Below are 17,985 nucleotides of genomic sequence, written 5' to 3' on the forward strand. Positions count from 1 at the left end.
CAGCAGTACCCAAAATACAACATAGAAAACGAATGATCGAGCAACAGACATTGTACGGAAAACCAGTGATGATCTCAAATGTTCTATAAAGGTAGGCAAATCCTGCTCCTCGTGGACCTTTCATGGTATTATGTAAGTTCAATCCCTAAAGTTAATATTCGTTTGGTTGTCATGTCATCAACCGTTATATATTGATATTCTTTTATATTTTGCTTTTTGCGTTCCTGATAAAGATAACTTCAAATACACGTGTCTTGTGCATCGAAGAGGTATGACAATGCATGAGTTTAAAATAAAATAATACCATAATGATTGTTATAAGTACAACACCAGCTTAGCAATAAAAAATATAGCCTGTGAGAGTTCTTTAATAGGAATTTGACTAGAAACAAACATTGTTTGAGACATTAGATATAATTAAGTAATTTTGATATTTGATAATGGTTCTATATAAAACATATGTAAAAGTAGTTTCTGTTGAATTTGATATGTCATCTGAATCTGAGGGAATTAAACTTTAAATATCAGCACCATGTGATATTATCAAAAAGATAACAGTAATGAATCCAATGTGTGTCATGAATATAATGTTTCACGTCAAAAACGATTAGGGCAATCCTTAAATGTAGGAACGAACACATTTAGAATTGAACACTTATCTCATAATTTCTCTGTACTCCAAGCAATTAAACGCTTAACATATTATTTTGACACTTATATCTATCCCAGAAGACTATCAATTAACCTATATGTATTTCAATGACGTATACTTCTCGTTTTCGTCTCCATTTACATGAAATACCAATCCAGTAAATCAACTTAGTTTAAAGAAGTATCTAGTACAGTTCAAAAAGTAAAGAAAGCAGTACTGAACAAAAACGTAGTCCAAGATGTATTGGACGGGTTAGTATATGAGCCAGTCCATGCGAAAAGGTACAAAAACGAAAATTTTACGAAATTCTAAAAAGTGTGCATAATTATTGGTAGTAGACTTGTGATTTATAAAACAGAATTACTTTTCCTCATATCACCAAGCTGTGGTCAGGCTACACGCACCTGCAAGTGCTGAGACCCCCCTTAGTTTTATCAAGATTTTTAATGAATTGTTTCATAAATTTCAATCTTTTTCAAAGTAAGGTTTAAATGGCTTGATTTGCCAATTGGTAATGTTAGCCCCGGTAGCAGTGGGGATAAGGCTCTCGCTTAGGATGCTGATATCAATGCAATCAAACCGGGCAATGGTTCGAATCCCGTTCAACTGATGTTGATTTATATAATATTAAATAACTTAACTTAACTTAACTTCGAATCCCGTTCAACTGATGTTGATTTATATAATATTAAATAACTTAACTTAACTTAACTTCGAATCCCGTTCAACTGATGTTGATTTATATAATATTAAATAACTTAACTTAACTTAACTTAAATTTCAATTTCTAAAACACAAGATGACATAGTTTTTGTATTTTTCCTCATGATTTAATGTTGTTTTACTTTCTTTGAACCTGTAGAACTGAGTGAAATTATTAATTTTTGTCTCTGTATAGTATCAGGGTTTTTTTTTTTTTTTTTTATAGTTTCTGGTCGGTAAAGCATTATTCGGGGAAACAAATGATTTTACTCTTGTTCACATACAAAAAATTCAGATATTTCTACGTCTTTTTCTGTTTTAGTTGACAAATTTGGGATAGAATTGACAATTTTATGAATGTTTACATTAATGTAACTTTTTTCGGATAAAATCGTTTTTCAAAAATACTATAACAAACTTTGATAACGTGTCCTGTAAAGTTTACCAAAAGGACTTTTTGTACCTTTTCGCATGGACTGGCTCATATATGAGTCGTTATGTGTTTGCATCTATTAATGTTATACTAACGTTCACAAGAGAACTTGTTTTTGAAACCTATCTGACAAAATCTCATCGATATACCCTATAAGACAGTTTCATCACTTGTCGTCAGTCTTCTGTCATACGGGGCAAACTCACCAGCAATACAATTCAAGGTCTACACAAAACTTCATACAATTAAAAAACAGGGCGAACAATACAGGGTCATTGGAGGTTGTAGTATTTCTTCAATTAGCTTTTATTCATTTCAGGAATCCATTTTTAATCTAATACAATAGTGTCCTTTAGTTTAGTTTGATGATTGGGACGGACTGGAAATACTCATCTTTTGGTTGAATAAAGATCACAACGTGCAAACATTTTTAACAGTTACAATGCAAGCAACGCAAACACTTCACCAGGCCTAGGTCATGTCTTACTTTTCACATATCAAATTGGAAAAAATCCTTTTAATATATTATCAATAGAAAATGATTAAAACATGAATGACTCCAGGGGAAAAGAACATTTAAAAAGTAACAATTGGATTATTTATTAAAATCAAAATGATTATCTGTCTGACTGAGACAAACAAAAGTACATTATAGACTCAAAGATATATTGATAAAAGTCGATGAAAATTTGCATGAACCAAACATATTAAAATATATTACGGATTACAAATGTGTCGAGGTTTGTGATTGGATAACAACACAGAGATGTCAGTGTATATTCAGGAAACTGCCGGGGTATATACGACGCTTTTATCCCCAATTGGAACCCCACAAACCGCATCATAACACCGGTTACTATGTGACGTAGTCAAAAGCTATCAGACTATCAGAGGCTCACAGAGGGTAAATAATAACGTGCTTCAGTCAATAATACATTTTTGATACAATTTACACTTTTAATACTTAAATTTCATATTTAAAGGGTTATTATAAATGATTACATACAAGATAAAATTATGTTCACAGCAAATTAGCAAATCCTTCACGTATGTCGAATATATTAGGTTTTTCAACTTATTTATGTGTTGTGAACAAACACCTGCACTGGAAAATAACATTAGGTCAGGGGTAATCCGTAATATATGTGAAATTCAGGTCTCAGAAAGGGTATATACTGTGACATTCCCGGCTTAGGGCTTATATCCCCTTCGCCTCCGGCTCAGGGAATATAAACTCTAAGCCGGGAATGTCACAGTATATACCCTTTCTGAGACCTGAATAACATATAATATTAGATTATCTATCTTCAACACAATTGTATACTTACATACTACTGTGGATTCATTATTATTCGTTGGATACCAATTTTCGTGGTTTTCGTGGGTACTGGTGAACAACGAAATTAAAGGTTCAACGAAAAACAATTTGTCTATTGACTTGTATGCAGACTTCGGCAAAACAACGAAATTAAATATCCACGAATCGGCAATTTTTCCCTAATCCACGAAAATTAATACCCACGAAAATAAATGAATCCACAGTATGTAATATGAAGATAAATGAAGACAACTAATCAGGGGTTTGAAATGGTTTCAGAGGTTGCTCTCTTAACCTGCTTTTTGTGTGGTGAAGACATATATAGGACGATGTTAAATGGCTCGAAAGTTTTAATCAAAAGAAAAACCCATAACGCAATTATGTTAGTACTTATCTCTTTGAAAGCGCCAAAAATAAACTTCATTTCACTTTTACTCTGTTGCAACTTCCTGGTTAGGTCAGTATTTAAAAGCAGTTAATTTGTGCATTAAAAACTCATTAACAGGAAACGCATAAATGTTCCGTTCTAATATCCTTAATTCCAATTAGCTAAAGGAGTTAATTTAGAAAGGCAAAAATTGAACTAAGCTCCATTAAGATCTTACATCATTAAGTTTATGGTATCCATACAATTTAACATGAGGATATCAATAATGGCACTTATATCAGATTTTGTAATTAAGAAAATAAGTGACAAAAAAAAAAAAAAATCCAAATGGAAATGGTAAAATGTGTTTGCTCCAAAGGAATACAATGTTGTAAAAGAGAGAAGAAAGATACCAGAGGGACAGTCAAACTCATAAATCGAAAATAAACTGACAACGCCATGGCTAAAAAAGAAAAAGACAAACAGACAAACAAAAGAACACATGACACAACATAGAAAACTACAGAATAAACAACACCAACCCAAAATCACTAAAGATGATCCAAGGTGCTAATAAAAAACTAGTACAAAATATAAAAACTAAATTTATTCCATATCCAAACATTGGAATATTCGATTATTATTCCTAACGCGGTATACATATGTACTTTAAAAAACGTAAACTAGGGCTTGTTTGGCATAGAGGTCTTAATTTTTTTTTATATAAATAAGTCCGTTAGTTTTCTCGTTTAAATTGTTTTACATTTTCTTATCGGGGCCTCTTATAGCTGACTATGCGGTATGGGCTCTGCTCGTTGTTAAAGGTCGTACGTACAAGAGACCACAATGAAACTGACATTAACAACTATAGGTCGTACGTTGACCTATAGTTGTTAATGTCAGTTTCATTGTGGTCTCTTGCGGACAGTTGTTGCATTGGCAATCATACCTCTTCTTCTTTTTGTATATTAAGCAACATTGTAGGGATATTTATTGCCAAAATACTAATCTGATGCTGTTAAATTTGTACCGTTAACGTTCATACTATTAGAGAACAGTTTATTTTTATTAGTTGAGCATAAGTGCATGATCAAATTACATTCTAATTAGTTTACAATATATAACTGTGTTTCACATATTAAATCAATAAGTAAAGACTTTGAATTTAATCAGTTATACAAGATCAAATTCCGACGAAGAGACGACAATGATTACGGAAGTAATTTCAACTAAACGATCATTTCAAGCATTAGTTTGCCAAATGAATAACTCGTCAAGAGGTTTATATAATTAAGAAAAAAAATATCAAGAATGCTTTTCGGTTAATCATTCTATAAAGTTGATTCATTGTAGCAAGGTACCAATTAGAATTCATTATAAACGTTTAGATGGGCTGGTCAACCAGAATATTGATAATAAGTCATTTTAAAGAAAATCGATTAGCTTACAAATTTTTACTTTGTTTTCATAGTTAGAAAATAATAGATAAAGCCATAGATCAGAAACTTTCCTTTTTGAATTTTCCTCAGAGTTATTGTTATATTACTTTATACACTTACTGCCTTTTCGGGGATGTGTAAATATGTAGAAACGTTACGAACTTAATCACCAAAAACGGACATAAACAGAATAGCGTAAATCACGTACTGTGGAAGGTTCGACATTTAGCTTGTAAATATATATATTTTTTATCATCAAAGTTGAACATTCATTAAACATGCAAACTGTTCAATGATATTCGCCGTTTCAAAAAGATGTGCATAATGGGTAATATTTTCAAAAGTTTACACCAAAGCGTTGTGATATGTTTAAAACGTTCTTCATAACAATACATAAACCAATTACGTAACGTTAGAATCATTTTGATTAGGGACTCTCCGTTTGGAATTTTCCTCTGAGTTCAGTATTTGTAAGATTTTACTTTTTTTTGGTGTCTGAAAAATGAAATTTGCCATATGTACTTAATAAATGAAAAGGCCAATCGTTACGATAATAAAATGCGTGGTTTAGTTCTAAACTGTACGCCTCTTTGAATACATAACATTTTTGAACGGTAAAACATATAAACTGAAATCGTCAACCTTTGCTTATTCACATTTCTACGGAAAGGGTTAATGAAACTTGATTTTTGTGAATTCAATTTAATCCGGAATAACATCAATATCTATTAATCGAAAATGAACATGCAAATATGATTGCATAACATGCTTACTTAATTGAACGTGATCTTAAGTGACATGTCAAGAATTTGGAGATAAAATATAGAATGCCCCCCAAAAATGAAGTAAAGTAAGAAAGAAACGTCACATAATATATTATAAACATGCAAAATTAAATCTAGATTTACGAGAGGTACCTGTATAGAGACAATTTCGGCTCTGTCTCTTAACCAGTTAATTCATTTGAAATATACTGACTAACAGAGAAACAAACAATTGGATAGTCACCTATCTTCAAACAAAGTGATATCAGAAGACCTGACCAGAAAGCGGGAAAAAAAGGCGACAAAAGGTTTTTAATGTCTTTCCGCAATTTTTAGAATTGTAATTACCTCTCACCATAGAGTAAAAAAAGGTCAACGAAACACACTAGGAAAGAAAGAAAGTAAAAACCAATACAAAAACAAAACAAAACATGTAACAAAAAACATAATAAGTAGCGAAACGCGTATGAAATCAATTTATTTCGACCTGGCGGGAGGAAGTTAAAACAAAAGAAAGTTATATTATACAAGAGAAGAGCCCAGTTTCCATAACCTTTAACAAAAAGTCATTTACAAATAAATGCTCTCTGTGTCTTTGAGGACAAACTTTTTCTGTTATAAAAGCATTTATAACTCGTTAAGTTTCCAGTTCAACGTACATGTTGAATAAAATAGCAATAATCGTTTGATGGGTTATGAAAACAATGATTGCAGAGGAGATATTTGTGATAAATTTCATAGAAACTGTAGATAATTATCCGCCTTACAGACATATAAGAGTTATTATACAGAATATAATGGATTGGTGACGTGCCGCGGTGAATAAAAAGGGATTCTAAAAGTACATATTTCGTCAGAAATGTCTTCAGCATCATTGTGTGGTTTGATAAATAAGGGTACACAAATGCAAGTAGTCTGTATTACTAACATTCTTTGGTTATTTACGCCCCCGCGCTATTGTTCAATTTTTGTTCTCTGTGAATGCATATATTGTATGTCGTTCCATTTTTCTGCTTTATGTCATTATTTTTGTCTGTCTTATAGTTTTGATTGCTTTGTACTTTATTTGGACTTTTGAACATTTTTTTTATTCGGGCGTAACTGATGAGTCTTTTGTAGACGAAACGCGTGTCTGGCGTAACTATGAAATGTATATTCATACGTCTAAGGCTAAATAATAACATTAATGGTACCAAATTTTTCTGCACAAGATGCGCATTTCGACAAAACATATCTCTTCAGTGATACTCGTGGCTAAAGTAAATATGTAAGGGGAACTGTAAATATGAATAAGCAATGCTTACTGATAGAAAAATGACTAGTTAATATATGGGACAATTATTTTTGATAAATTCACAATATGTTTTATTAACTCAATTTTAGCCCGAGTTACTCAATCCTTCTATTCTCTTGATCTTTTTAAATATCTTTCCGTCAATTATAATAATAAGAAGCCAAAATTACAAACTATATAACAAGATTTTATATTCCTAACGATATTGCCTGTAGGATGAGTACCTACTATTTACTAAAATCTTTGTGTTCAATTAAACTTAGTTTTAAGTATACGTAGAAAGCACAGCTAGAGGCAAATATTGCAGATATACTTAAGTAATCCTTTAACAATTTTGCACGTAAGATTTGTTTTCTAAACGTATGTACTTCTTTTCTGTTCTGTTTCAATAGGAGTTTGAACTTATTAAGAGCCATGTTCTGCTGGCTGTTGACTGCAAATACCTGTCATTTCTGTTTGATCATGCAACGTTCCAGTCAGTATAAGAGATGCAAGAAATATGAGATAGAATTGTTAACTCGTAAATCGAGAATAAAGTGACAACTACATAGCTTAAACAGAAAATCCCAACAAACCAACAATAGTACACAAAACACAACATAGAAAACTAAAGACAGAGCAGTAAACTATGACATTTCTTACAACATTTATGTTTTTTTTCAATTTTTAACATGCTGGACTATTTTTGTTTTGCATCTGTCGTTCATTGTTAAATAACATATTTTAAGTTTCATCGCCAATAAAATCTCTATCAATAAAACATGCAAAACATTGGCATACCAATAATGCAATGCCTTTCTAAATTGGCCCTTTAGCACCTATTTTAAAATAAATATGATATAGCATAAATAGAGTCCTCAAAAGTGCATTCGTGTGGGAAATCTTTTATTGGTTTGCAATGCTATTCGTCTAATTTTGACTTTCAACTAATGATGAATAATTTGAGCTCCACCGATTAGTTTGATGTAGATGAAACCATGGAAACGTGCAATACGCTGTAAAAATTGAATTGAACAGATTCAAAGGCAAGTATATTTAAGGTGGTACCCAACACCTTGACCTATATTAATTTGACTCGTTTAATTTTCATTAAATTTTGACAACATGTTTACTTTTAATCCTTGAAATAAATATAAAAATTTCAAAACAAATGAACCAATCACTTTCTCGGAAAATATGGTTGGATACATAGCAATTTCACAAACACTTATTTTGATTATTGAGAAGCTTCTTGATTCCTTCACAATACAATGTGATTAAAACGTTAATCTGATTTTTACAGAGTTTTCTCGCTGTAGTGTAAGGTCCCACCTTAAAACTTCAACTACCAAACTTATCATGAGGGAAAACTTGCATGTATAAACAAATGCAGTATCAAAACTCAAAAGTAAATATAATAAAGGGGGAAGTAGATAAAATCTGACAAAACCAAATGCTCGACTTTACCAACAAATTTAACAACTGGAAAAAAAACCTGTTATATTCCCAATATCAATAAAGGAAAGTTTTGTTTTAAAATGAATAACTAGATTTGACGTTACTGTTAGAGAAGGTTAGGAATGAAGGGAAAAGTATAACTGTTAGTGAGAATATCATCCGCCAGATGCTAAAGGACGACTATGTAAACAATTAATGAGCATTGTCACCTTTTTACAAGCTATATCAGTTAAAAGATAAACTATTAGTATCAGTATGTTCTACTAATAAAACAGCCAAACTATTAATATGAAAGATTTACTAAAACAATTTCCTTGTTGTTAGTATACATGTGTACTGTAAGTCCTAACTTCATTGTTAGCTCACGTACATGCTATTTTATTAAATTATGTCTATGTAAACTGTAAGGAGTACCCCAGTAAGACCCCTTATTGGCAGTTTTACAAAATTGTTAAAATGTTACCTTTTAGCTTTTTATTGGAAAGAAGAATACTTCTGTCAGACAAGTATGGGCTGTTTTTGACATTATATGTATCGGGTACTAGCATAAAAAACTAAATTACTAAAATCTTTTAAAAATATGAGCATTTTAGACAGCTTCCGTCTGAAATAGTGGCCGCATTTGTGTTAATTTTTAAAAATATTCAAATGTTATTTGTTGATAATACTTAACATACAATTTATTTTTTTACAAAAACCATCGGAAAAGGGACATATTATAGCATATTTGATAGATTCTGCATATTTAAGCTTAATTTTCAGCATATTAAATGATTAAATTAGTTCAAATGTATTACATAGACTAATGGAATCGACTGAAGTAGACACTTAAGTGTTTAAAAACGTGTTCAAAATCATTCATCAGATGAACCTGAGCTTAAAGGCCAAAATCGGCCCTTGCCGGACCTACTCCTTCATGACAACACGTTACCATTACTACCTAGTAAACGTGTAAGTGGTAAGTTGATAAAGTTTTGCGTTTGATTTTTTGAGTTGTTGATTGAATTTCTTTTTTTGAAATTTTTTACATATGAGTTCTGTATAAGTGTATTATTATACATTTATACTATTTAAGCTTAGAGGAATGTGAAGTTGGCGTTAATATGTAATTTAATTCATATTCCACTTCATTTTATTTCCTGACTGTGCAGTTGAGTTAGTGTTAAACACTTACAACATTTTTTTTTCTTTGATCTTTTTTGTTAGATTATCAGCTAATGGAGAATTTTCCTAGGACAAGAATTGCAAACTTCCTGCGGGAAGTATTTCTTCTTTCGTTTTTATTTATAGAACTACAGCTAAAAATAATAGAAGTAGTGTGGTGGGCAGAGGTTACGACTGTTAATTTATCTCCATTGCAGTAAATGTGTTTACATTACAGAACATGTAAAGTTTATCTCATCGTTGTAAATGTATCTTCATTGAAGGCAAGGTTATATTGATCTCATTGCACTAAATATATCTCCTTTGACGGAAAGATAAGATTTGCAATGATTGTATCTCTATTGAGGGACATGTAATATTTATCTCATTACAGTAAATGTATCTCCTTTAAAGGAAGATATGATATGTCTAATTGCAGTGGGAATGCCATGTTTAGATCAAAGCAGTTAATGTATCTCTTTTGAAGAAAAGGTAAACTTTGTTTCGTTTCGGAAAATTGAACAAAATTTAAGGTGTATTTCATTTAATTAATTGCAGTAAATGTAACTCCATTAAAGGAAGATAAAGGTTTATATCATTGCAGTAAATGCATCTCCATTGAACGAAAGGTAAGGTTCTCCATTGAACGAAAGGTAAGGTTCTCCATTGAACGAAAGGTAAGGTTCTCCATTGAACGAAAGGTAAGGTTTATCTCATTGCAGTTTATGTATCTCCATTGAAGGTAATGTCAGGTTCATTTCACTGCAGTGAATGTATCTCCATTGCAATTAGATAAGAATTATCTTGTTTCAGTAAATAACATTTAATTGATTGTTTCATGTAGTTTCCTGAAACTTTGTAAAGTAAGAGTGAATAAGGGTTTCGAAAGATGATTCATAAAGATAGGTGTCTTTTAAATTGGTATATTTGTTTTATACTATTAATCAGGATTTTTGTTTTTGTTTTGATAAAAACAATACGACATATCATCTGAACAAGTGCTTAACAATTCCTTTACCAGGAAGGTTTTTCTCGTTACCAGGAAGATTTTCTCCTTTCATCAACTTCCTTAAACGACTTCTATAAATGACTCATGTGATAAAGAGATAGTTATCAACTAATATTTATTCAGGGTTCGGATAAAGTTGTTTTCCTTTTGAATGATTGTACATTTTATATTCGAGGCCGTTTAAGGCTACTGACGAATTATGGGTTTTCGCATTGTTGAAGGCTAATCATTATATGATTAAATAGATTTTTTGGGGAATTGTTTGGTGTATAAACTCAACCAAATCACTCACAGACAAATGCAAGTCTGTAAGATCTTTATGTTATGTTTATGTGTGACTTGGATCACATTTGTAAACAATACCGTCCTTCAAAAATGCGTTTAATTCTTATAATTATCTAGAATTGGAGATGAGGAATTCAATTTCTCCGATTTCGAACGTGAATTGTATATGTGTGTTATTGAATTGGCCTGAAGCATGCACATACATGTAAGTTAACGCTAAGAATAAAAAAAATATAGGCAGGAACTGAATAGAGTGAAAAATAAAAAGGCAAGACTTAGAATAATTCCTTTAAGCCTGATTGTGTTATTATAACAACCATCGAAAAGAAGTTCGTTCAACGTTTTTGGCAGTTATAAGTATATGTAACAAACCGTTTTATATGTAAGGGTGGTGAAAAGCATAAAAAATACAACAGACACCGAAAACAAACTACATTGTATTAGCACAAGGAAAATCAAAACATCGCAATATAAAATAAACATAATTGTAAATCTTGTTTCACTTCATTTTATTTCCTTACTGAAAGTTGAACTAGTATTAAACACTTATGATTATTATCATTCTATCTCTTTGTTAAGTTATGAGCCAATGACAATTCCCACAGTTGTAAATTTCCAGCAGGAAGTTTTTCTTTTTTCGTTTTCATCTTTCTACAGTTTCAGGTTTAAATCATAGAAGCTGTGTGGTGGGTCTGTTGATGTATCTCCATGGCAGGAAAGGTAAAGTTTATCGTAATGCAGTAAATTCTAATAGTAATCAAAAACATATTTCTTTTTCAATTTTATTTGTAACCTTTCAAATATAATCTTATTTCATTTCATGATATACATAACTTGCAAACATATCAACTCAATCATTCTACCATTGGGATCCTGAATATCAAGTTGTTGCATTGTACATCAATATTACTTGGCATATTAACTGTAATTTTACTAATTGTGTTCCTCTCTCAATTGTGACATATCAATTAGGTTTGTAATCTGTCAGGGGCTGATGAATACATGTATAATAAACATAGAAATAAAAAGGCGATAAGGACTCGTCTTTTTCTTAATAAATCCTACACAACTCTTAAAGATGTGTACTTAATTAAAATTAAACACCTCAGTACAAAGCACTTAAATTGTGAATAACATTTAATTTAATTTTAAGTAGCATTTACATTTTGTTAGTACAATTATTTAACGGCATATCCTGACGTGATGAGTTAATTGCCATCTTATTGTGTTCAATATTTTAAATAAACCTCTCGATTGTATGCCAGTCACATCAAATTCCATGATATTGGCAACGATGTGGGAACAAAACAAACAGTCATACCATTGCAATGTCTCGTCTTCCTAATTTGCATACTTGTCCGATTTTTACAATGCCTAAACAAAATGGAGGTTGTGTTCATACTAGACGTTTCTTACTCTTTACCTTTTTACAATTAGTTTCATGTTATTAAAACTGGTTGAGAATTAGTGCTTGGTTTTTTATTTTCTCAAACTGTTTCGATTAAAAGAAGTAGCAGTTTCAGAAGGAAAGGTTGTATTTCCATTAAATAAAATAAGGGAACACTAAATTCAAAATGTTTGTTCCGGTTTCTTTAAATTTATCAGTGTCAAAACCAATTGGTATTAAAACAAATAATGATCGTTTTCATACAAACACATGTCTTCTGTTTTGAAGTACCTTTAGAGTTCTAAGGATGACATTATTGTATTATCAGAAAAATAGTCAGCAACTGCCTAATGATAAAAAAAAAAACAGATCGAAAGGTATAAGTTATTTAGTAATACAGAATTTTCTCATTTACCATATGTATGTTTTTCTTTAAAGAGGCACTAGTTACGAGATGCATACACCTGTCCTAAGTCAGGAATCTGATGTACAGTAGTTGTCGTTTGTTTATGTAATATATACGTGTTTCTCGTTCCTCGTTTTGTTTATATAGATTAGACCGTTGGTTTTCCCGTTTGAATGGTTTTACACTAGTAATTTTGGGGCCCTTTATAGCTTGTTGTTCGGTGTGAGCCAAGGCTCCGTGTTGAAGGCCGTACTTTAACCTATAATGGATTAATTTTTAAATTGTTATTTGGAAGGAGAGTTGTCTCATTGGCACTCACACCACATCTTCCTATATCAAATTACAAATATATTTTTGTTTTGTTCAATCATTAATAAAAAGTGAAATAGTGCAATCGACGATTATCAGCAAGTATTGTTCAAATATGTTTCCAAATCAGATAAGAAATATGGACGATTAATTATTTTTCCAAACTTAAAAATGAAATCAAACAGACATAGAATCATTTTGATTCTAATTTGAGTTTTCCAATTGATTTGGAACTTTCCGCTTTCAATTCTCCTCGGAGTTCATTTCTTTTTGTAATTTAACTTTTTTTATATATAGATATTCATGTTTATATCATGTGTTATGTGACTGTCGGTTTTTTTTTGTGTCATCTCGATAGTTAATTAATTTGCATCTAGATAAAAATACTCGCGAAATGGAGCCACATACACCCGAGTCCATAGCCTGTAAACTGTTTTATTTGGACCTTTTAGAATTTGGATAAATGTTGTACATTGATAAAATGCGAATTTCAATGAGCTTTAATACTGCACAGACTAATTAACAATATCTGCTCCTTGTCCAGTTGTCAGTGTATATTGAAATAAAAAACGCTTTTAGAATTAACTCTTGTTTTTATAACAGATCAGTTTTTCGAGTTTTGGACTATCTGTTTGAATTTATGACTGTGTGTATTAACGTATAGAACTATATGTATTTAATAGGTTTCTTCTATACATAATTTTAATTTAATCCCCGCTCTGTATATCTAAATTGAGAATAATAAAGACTTACATGTACTACGGGTAAAACAATGAAAATAGCTTGGTGAAAAACACGACCTAAGTTGACAATAGTAAACAAGATGTTAAACAATTGAACCTCGAATACACTGCTCTTATGAAATCATGTAAATTTATAATTTAAAATCTTGGATAATTTTCATTTTTAGATTCACCATGGACACAAATCACAGAAACCGGACAGATGACAACAGACACCATATGTATAGCAAAAGAAAAATTACATACTGGGAGAAATATGGAGTTAAACGTTTTCCCTACCGTGGAAAGCGCACATACACGCCATTGGTTCACCAGTCTGAGGATGGAGGAATCGTTATCTCAAATGATGTTTTCGGATTGACAATCAGACAGTTTGAACAAATGTATAAAGATTGTTTAAATAGAAGAAAAACACACGAAAGCTGGATAATGAATCTAAGATATCCTGACAAAGCTTCAAATGAATATCTGGAATACTTAAATAATTGTACTGACTGCAATAAAGGTAAATACTTTTGTTTCATTTCTAACACATAATAGAGAATTAACTTTGTTTGCTACACTTTAGATTAAACATGGCAAAAATCTTGAAAGTTGAAAGAAATACCTGTTTTTAAATCCAAAACCATATACCGTTGACACGAGCAAATGATTCACGGGTTGTCGTTTGTGTTTGTACATCATCATATTTATAGTGTATGGTAAATTGTTCTATTCAAGCTATCGATTGTCTCGCTTATCTCCGTTATGCCAAGGCCATTGAAAGCTGTTTTTTTTTGTATGAGTTTTCTTCATCTATGAATTCGAAAGATTGATAATGTATCTGGTGGATAGTTTTCTCATTTATAATCATACATCTTCTTTTAAATAGACAATACCATGCTTAAAAGATATGTTCAAAGACACAAACTAAATACTCCAAGATCTTAACAATAGGTACACGAAAACTTCGTCTTTAAAATAGAAAGACTTATAGATATGCGAAATCTATACAAAGTTGTAAGAATTTTTATTAAAGAAGTATTTTCATTTTTCTTGATACATCTAAGTTTTCTGGTGACATTTTGCAAAATCACACATCTGTTCTTCCTCTGTTGGTATCAACATCAAAGAGATTAATTCAAAACAGAAATTCCCTAACCAAATGGCAAAACCAAAAGCTCAAACACATTTTACAAATGGATAACAACTGCCATATATACTAGTTCGTGTCTATGTATGTTGCAGTGTTCTTTATCATTTGCTTTTCGTCTACCAAAGACTCAAATTAATCAACGATTCCAATTGTATACAACCGTCTGTTTCGAATAGTTCAAATATGATAAGTATCTATAAGTATTTCTTTTACAGAGCATTTGTCTTGGTTTGAAAATGGTTCTCCAGAAAACCACTTGGTTAAACACCTGATCAGAACAGTAGGTACTGAAATAGACATACGTAATCGACAACTTCTTTTTATCTTACATGATAAAATACACAATGCAAATCACTTTAATATAACACAAATATCCAGTGGGAGTTTAGCAGAAGGACTGAATTTACCAGGAAGTGACGTAGATATAATGTTTGTCGATGATGTTGTGAATGTAACACGAATTGAAAGGAATATCAAACATCCGGTACAACGTACTGAATTTGTCATGGAAACAGATACTGATCATCCTGGATTTACTAGACTCAGATTTGTTGCAGGAGGTAAACAGATGAATAATTTTTTATCGAATGAATGTATTGTCAATACACAAGCAGGTGTATACTTATCAACGACTAAGTTTGTGAATCGTATGAAGCAGGCACATCCGAATAGTTACCCACTTCACGGTCCCTGCATATCAGATACAAATCTAACTTTGGATATGGCATTCTGCCTAAGAAGTAAATATTTACCATCCAATGCTATGCCATGGATATTGCGTTATCGACGGCAATGGCCCTCTAATGTCATTATTGACAGGATAATAAATTACGGCTGTTTGATAGTACCTATCGGACCAAGGATTATGCCAAATTGTAGTTTATTGTGGAGAATATCCTTCTCAGTGGCGGAAAAACAACTTGTACATTCGTTTAATTTCAGCCAATTTTTGTGTTATTGCCTTCTTAAATTAACACTAAAGCGTATCATAAACACAAACCACGAGGTCAAAGATTTGTTGTGTTCTTACTTTATGAAGTCGGCTTTATTCTGGGTCTCAGAGGAAGTAGATATTGACACATTTCAATTACCTAAATTGTTTATTTGTTTTTTTCTCTGCCTAAATAAGCTGATATATTGGGTAAACGATTGTTACTGTCCGAACTATTTTATACCTGAACACAACATGTTCTTAGGAAAGATCAATCGCTATAACAATACATCACTACTTTGTGTACTGAATAGTATAAAGTATAGGGGAATCAGTGGATTGATGCATAATTTATTTCCATCTATAACATGTAATATTAGAAGTTGTCCGCCATTTATTAAAACAAGTGAACAACATGAACAATCAATACTAATGTTAGACTTTCTGTTTTACAGAATATCTCAACCGGTGTTAAATGCAAATTTGGGAAAGCCGTCAATGGCAAATATTACGATAATTCATAAAGTACTAACATTTATTAAACATTTACTTAACTCTGAATCTTCTACATTTAATATTGATGTGTGTAAGTACCATCATGCTACCGTTAGTCAGTACGCAGCACAACGATTACCATCAGCGCAAACAATTAAAGAAAACTATAACATACTCACAATTTATCATAGACATTTACAAGCTGGAATAACAAGGGATGCTGTGACAGGTTGGTTGTTATATGCGTCGTTTTATTATGTAAAAGAACAGTACAATGTTACACTCAGACTTACGGAATATGTGCTTTCAAAATGTTCATCTCATATGGTGATGTTACAGCAACCCAACTACAGTGAAGCAGATATATATAATTACAGACATAATGCGCATTATTCTATGTCATTGAATGCAAAGATGAAGACAGCTGTTGTAGATGAAGTCAGGTACTTACGACATTCATCATTGATACCAAAAGAACTAGAACTGGAGGTAGAAGACAAGGTCTTCAAAGTGCCACCTATTTTAATGTCTCACTGTCTACGATTTCTATGTTATCATCATATTGGTGATACTCTGAGCAGACAACATGCATTACGTCATTTAGATATACCACGCTATTTGTCAGATTATGTACTTTCGAATTCTTTAACATTACTTGGAGTATGTTTTGAGATATCCGGTGATAAGGACGCAGCTTTTTATTATTATGATAAAGCTTTGCAATGCGATGATGGTATATGCAGTACAGCAGAAAAAAGAAAATCAAGACTTTTAAATATCTAAATAAAAGTTGTATCGCTGCAATGCAAATGTCTTCTTTAACCTTGCCATGAATGTTAAGTTCAAAATAAATATTCTCACAACTTTTAATCGCTACATGTATTTGTTCCTATCTATTGAATTCATTCGCAGATTTCATTTAGAACATATATCGATTTCTGCTGTTGATATGGCTTGTCAATAATTGGTATCTGTAACAGTACCTCTATATGTTAAGTAACTTAAAATCAGGTTCAAACTATCATTGTTAACATAGGAAATAAAATTGAGAAAGGAAATGGTGAATATGTCAAAGCGACAATCACCCGACCATAGAGCAGACAGCAGCCGAACTTCCTTTACCAATTCAAAATATAACATTTGTTGGAGGTATCTGAGCTATTGCTTTTGATTTTTCGTTTTGAATTTTCATCGGAGTTCGGTATTTTTGCTATTTTTCAAAATTTTAAGTTATTTTGTGGACTTATTATTACTACATTTTTTTTTATCTGACTAGTACATGTAGTATTGTCTTGCCAAATACAACATTTTAAAGAGGAACACGAATACTTTCTCTCAAACATAAAACAGATGCAAGAGATGTATCAGTTAAAAGAAATATGAATAACAAGGAAACTGTTAAAATGGAAATACTTAGGTTTTTATACAGCCTGTCAAGGTCTTAATCTGCACTTCTAAACGGAAATGTAAATACAAACCTAACCGACCAAGTATCAGTCTGACTGTTCTACATATTAACAGGGTTCAGTTTTAACTGTGATTATATTGTTTTATTGTCTCTGTCATGTAGATCCTATACAAAGTAAGTTCTATTTTTAGGCTAAATATTATATAATGAATAGTACTGGCAACTTTTTCTATTGATTTGCATAGTTATTTGATCGGCTATTCGACAAAATGTGAATGTCATACCAGAGAGTTTATATTTAGACAGAGAAAAAAAATGTCTATTGATA

The 17,985-nt window shown here is 31.5% G+C and overlaps 1 protein-coding gene across 1 annotated transcript; it reads left to right on the top strand.

Annotated features, from left to right (window-relative positions):
• Positions 1–11,454: 11,454 nt before the first annotated feature.
• On the top strand, positions 11,455–17,101 carry LOC134728148 (uncharacterized). The gene is made up of 3 exons (XM_063592616.1): positions 11,455–11,563; positions 13,856–14,193; positions 15,039–17,101. Exons 2-3 carry the CDS (start codon positions 13,863–13,865, stop codon positions 17,030–17,032), a joined length of 2,325 nt encoding a protein of 774 aa, XP_063448686.1. The 5' UTR covers positions 11,455–11,563; positions 13,856–13,862; the 3' UTR covers positions 17,033–17,101.
• The last annotated feature ends 884 nt before the right edge of the window (positions 17,102–17,985 follow it).

The sequence above is a fragment of the Mytilus trossulus genome, chromosome 8 (genome assembly GCF_036588685.1).
Source record: "Mytilus trossulus isolate FHL-02 chromosome 8, PNRI_Mtr1.1.1.hap1, whole genome shotgun sequence".
Classification (NCBI taxonomy): domain Eukaryota; kingdom Metazoa; phylum Mollusca; class Bivalvia; order Mytilida; family Mytilidae; genus Mytilus; species Mytilus trossulus.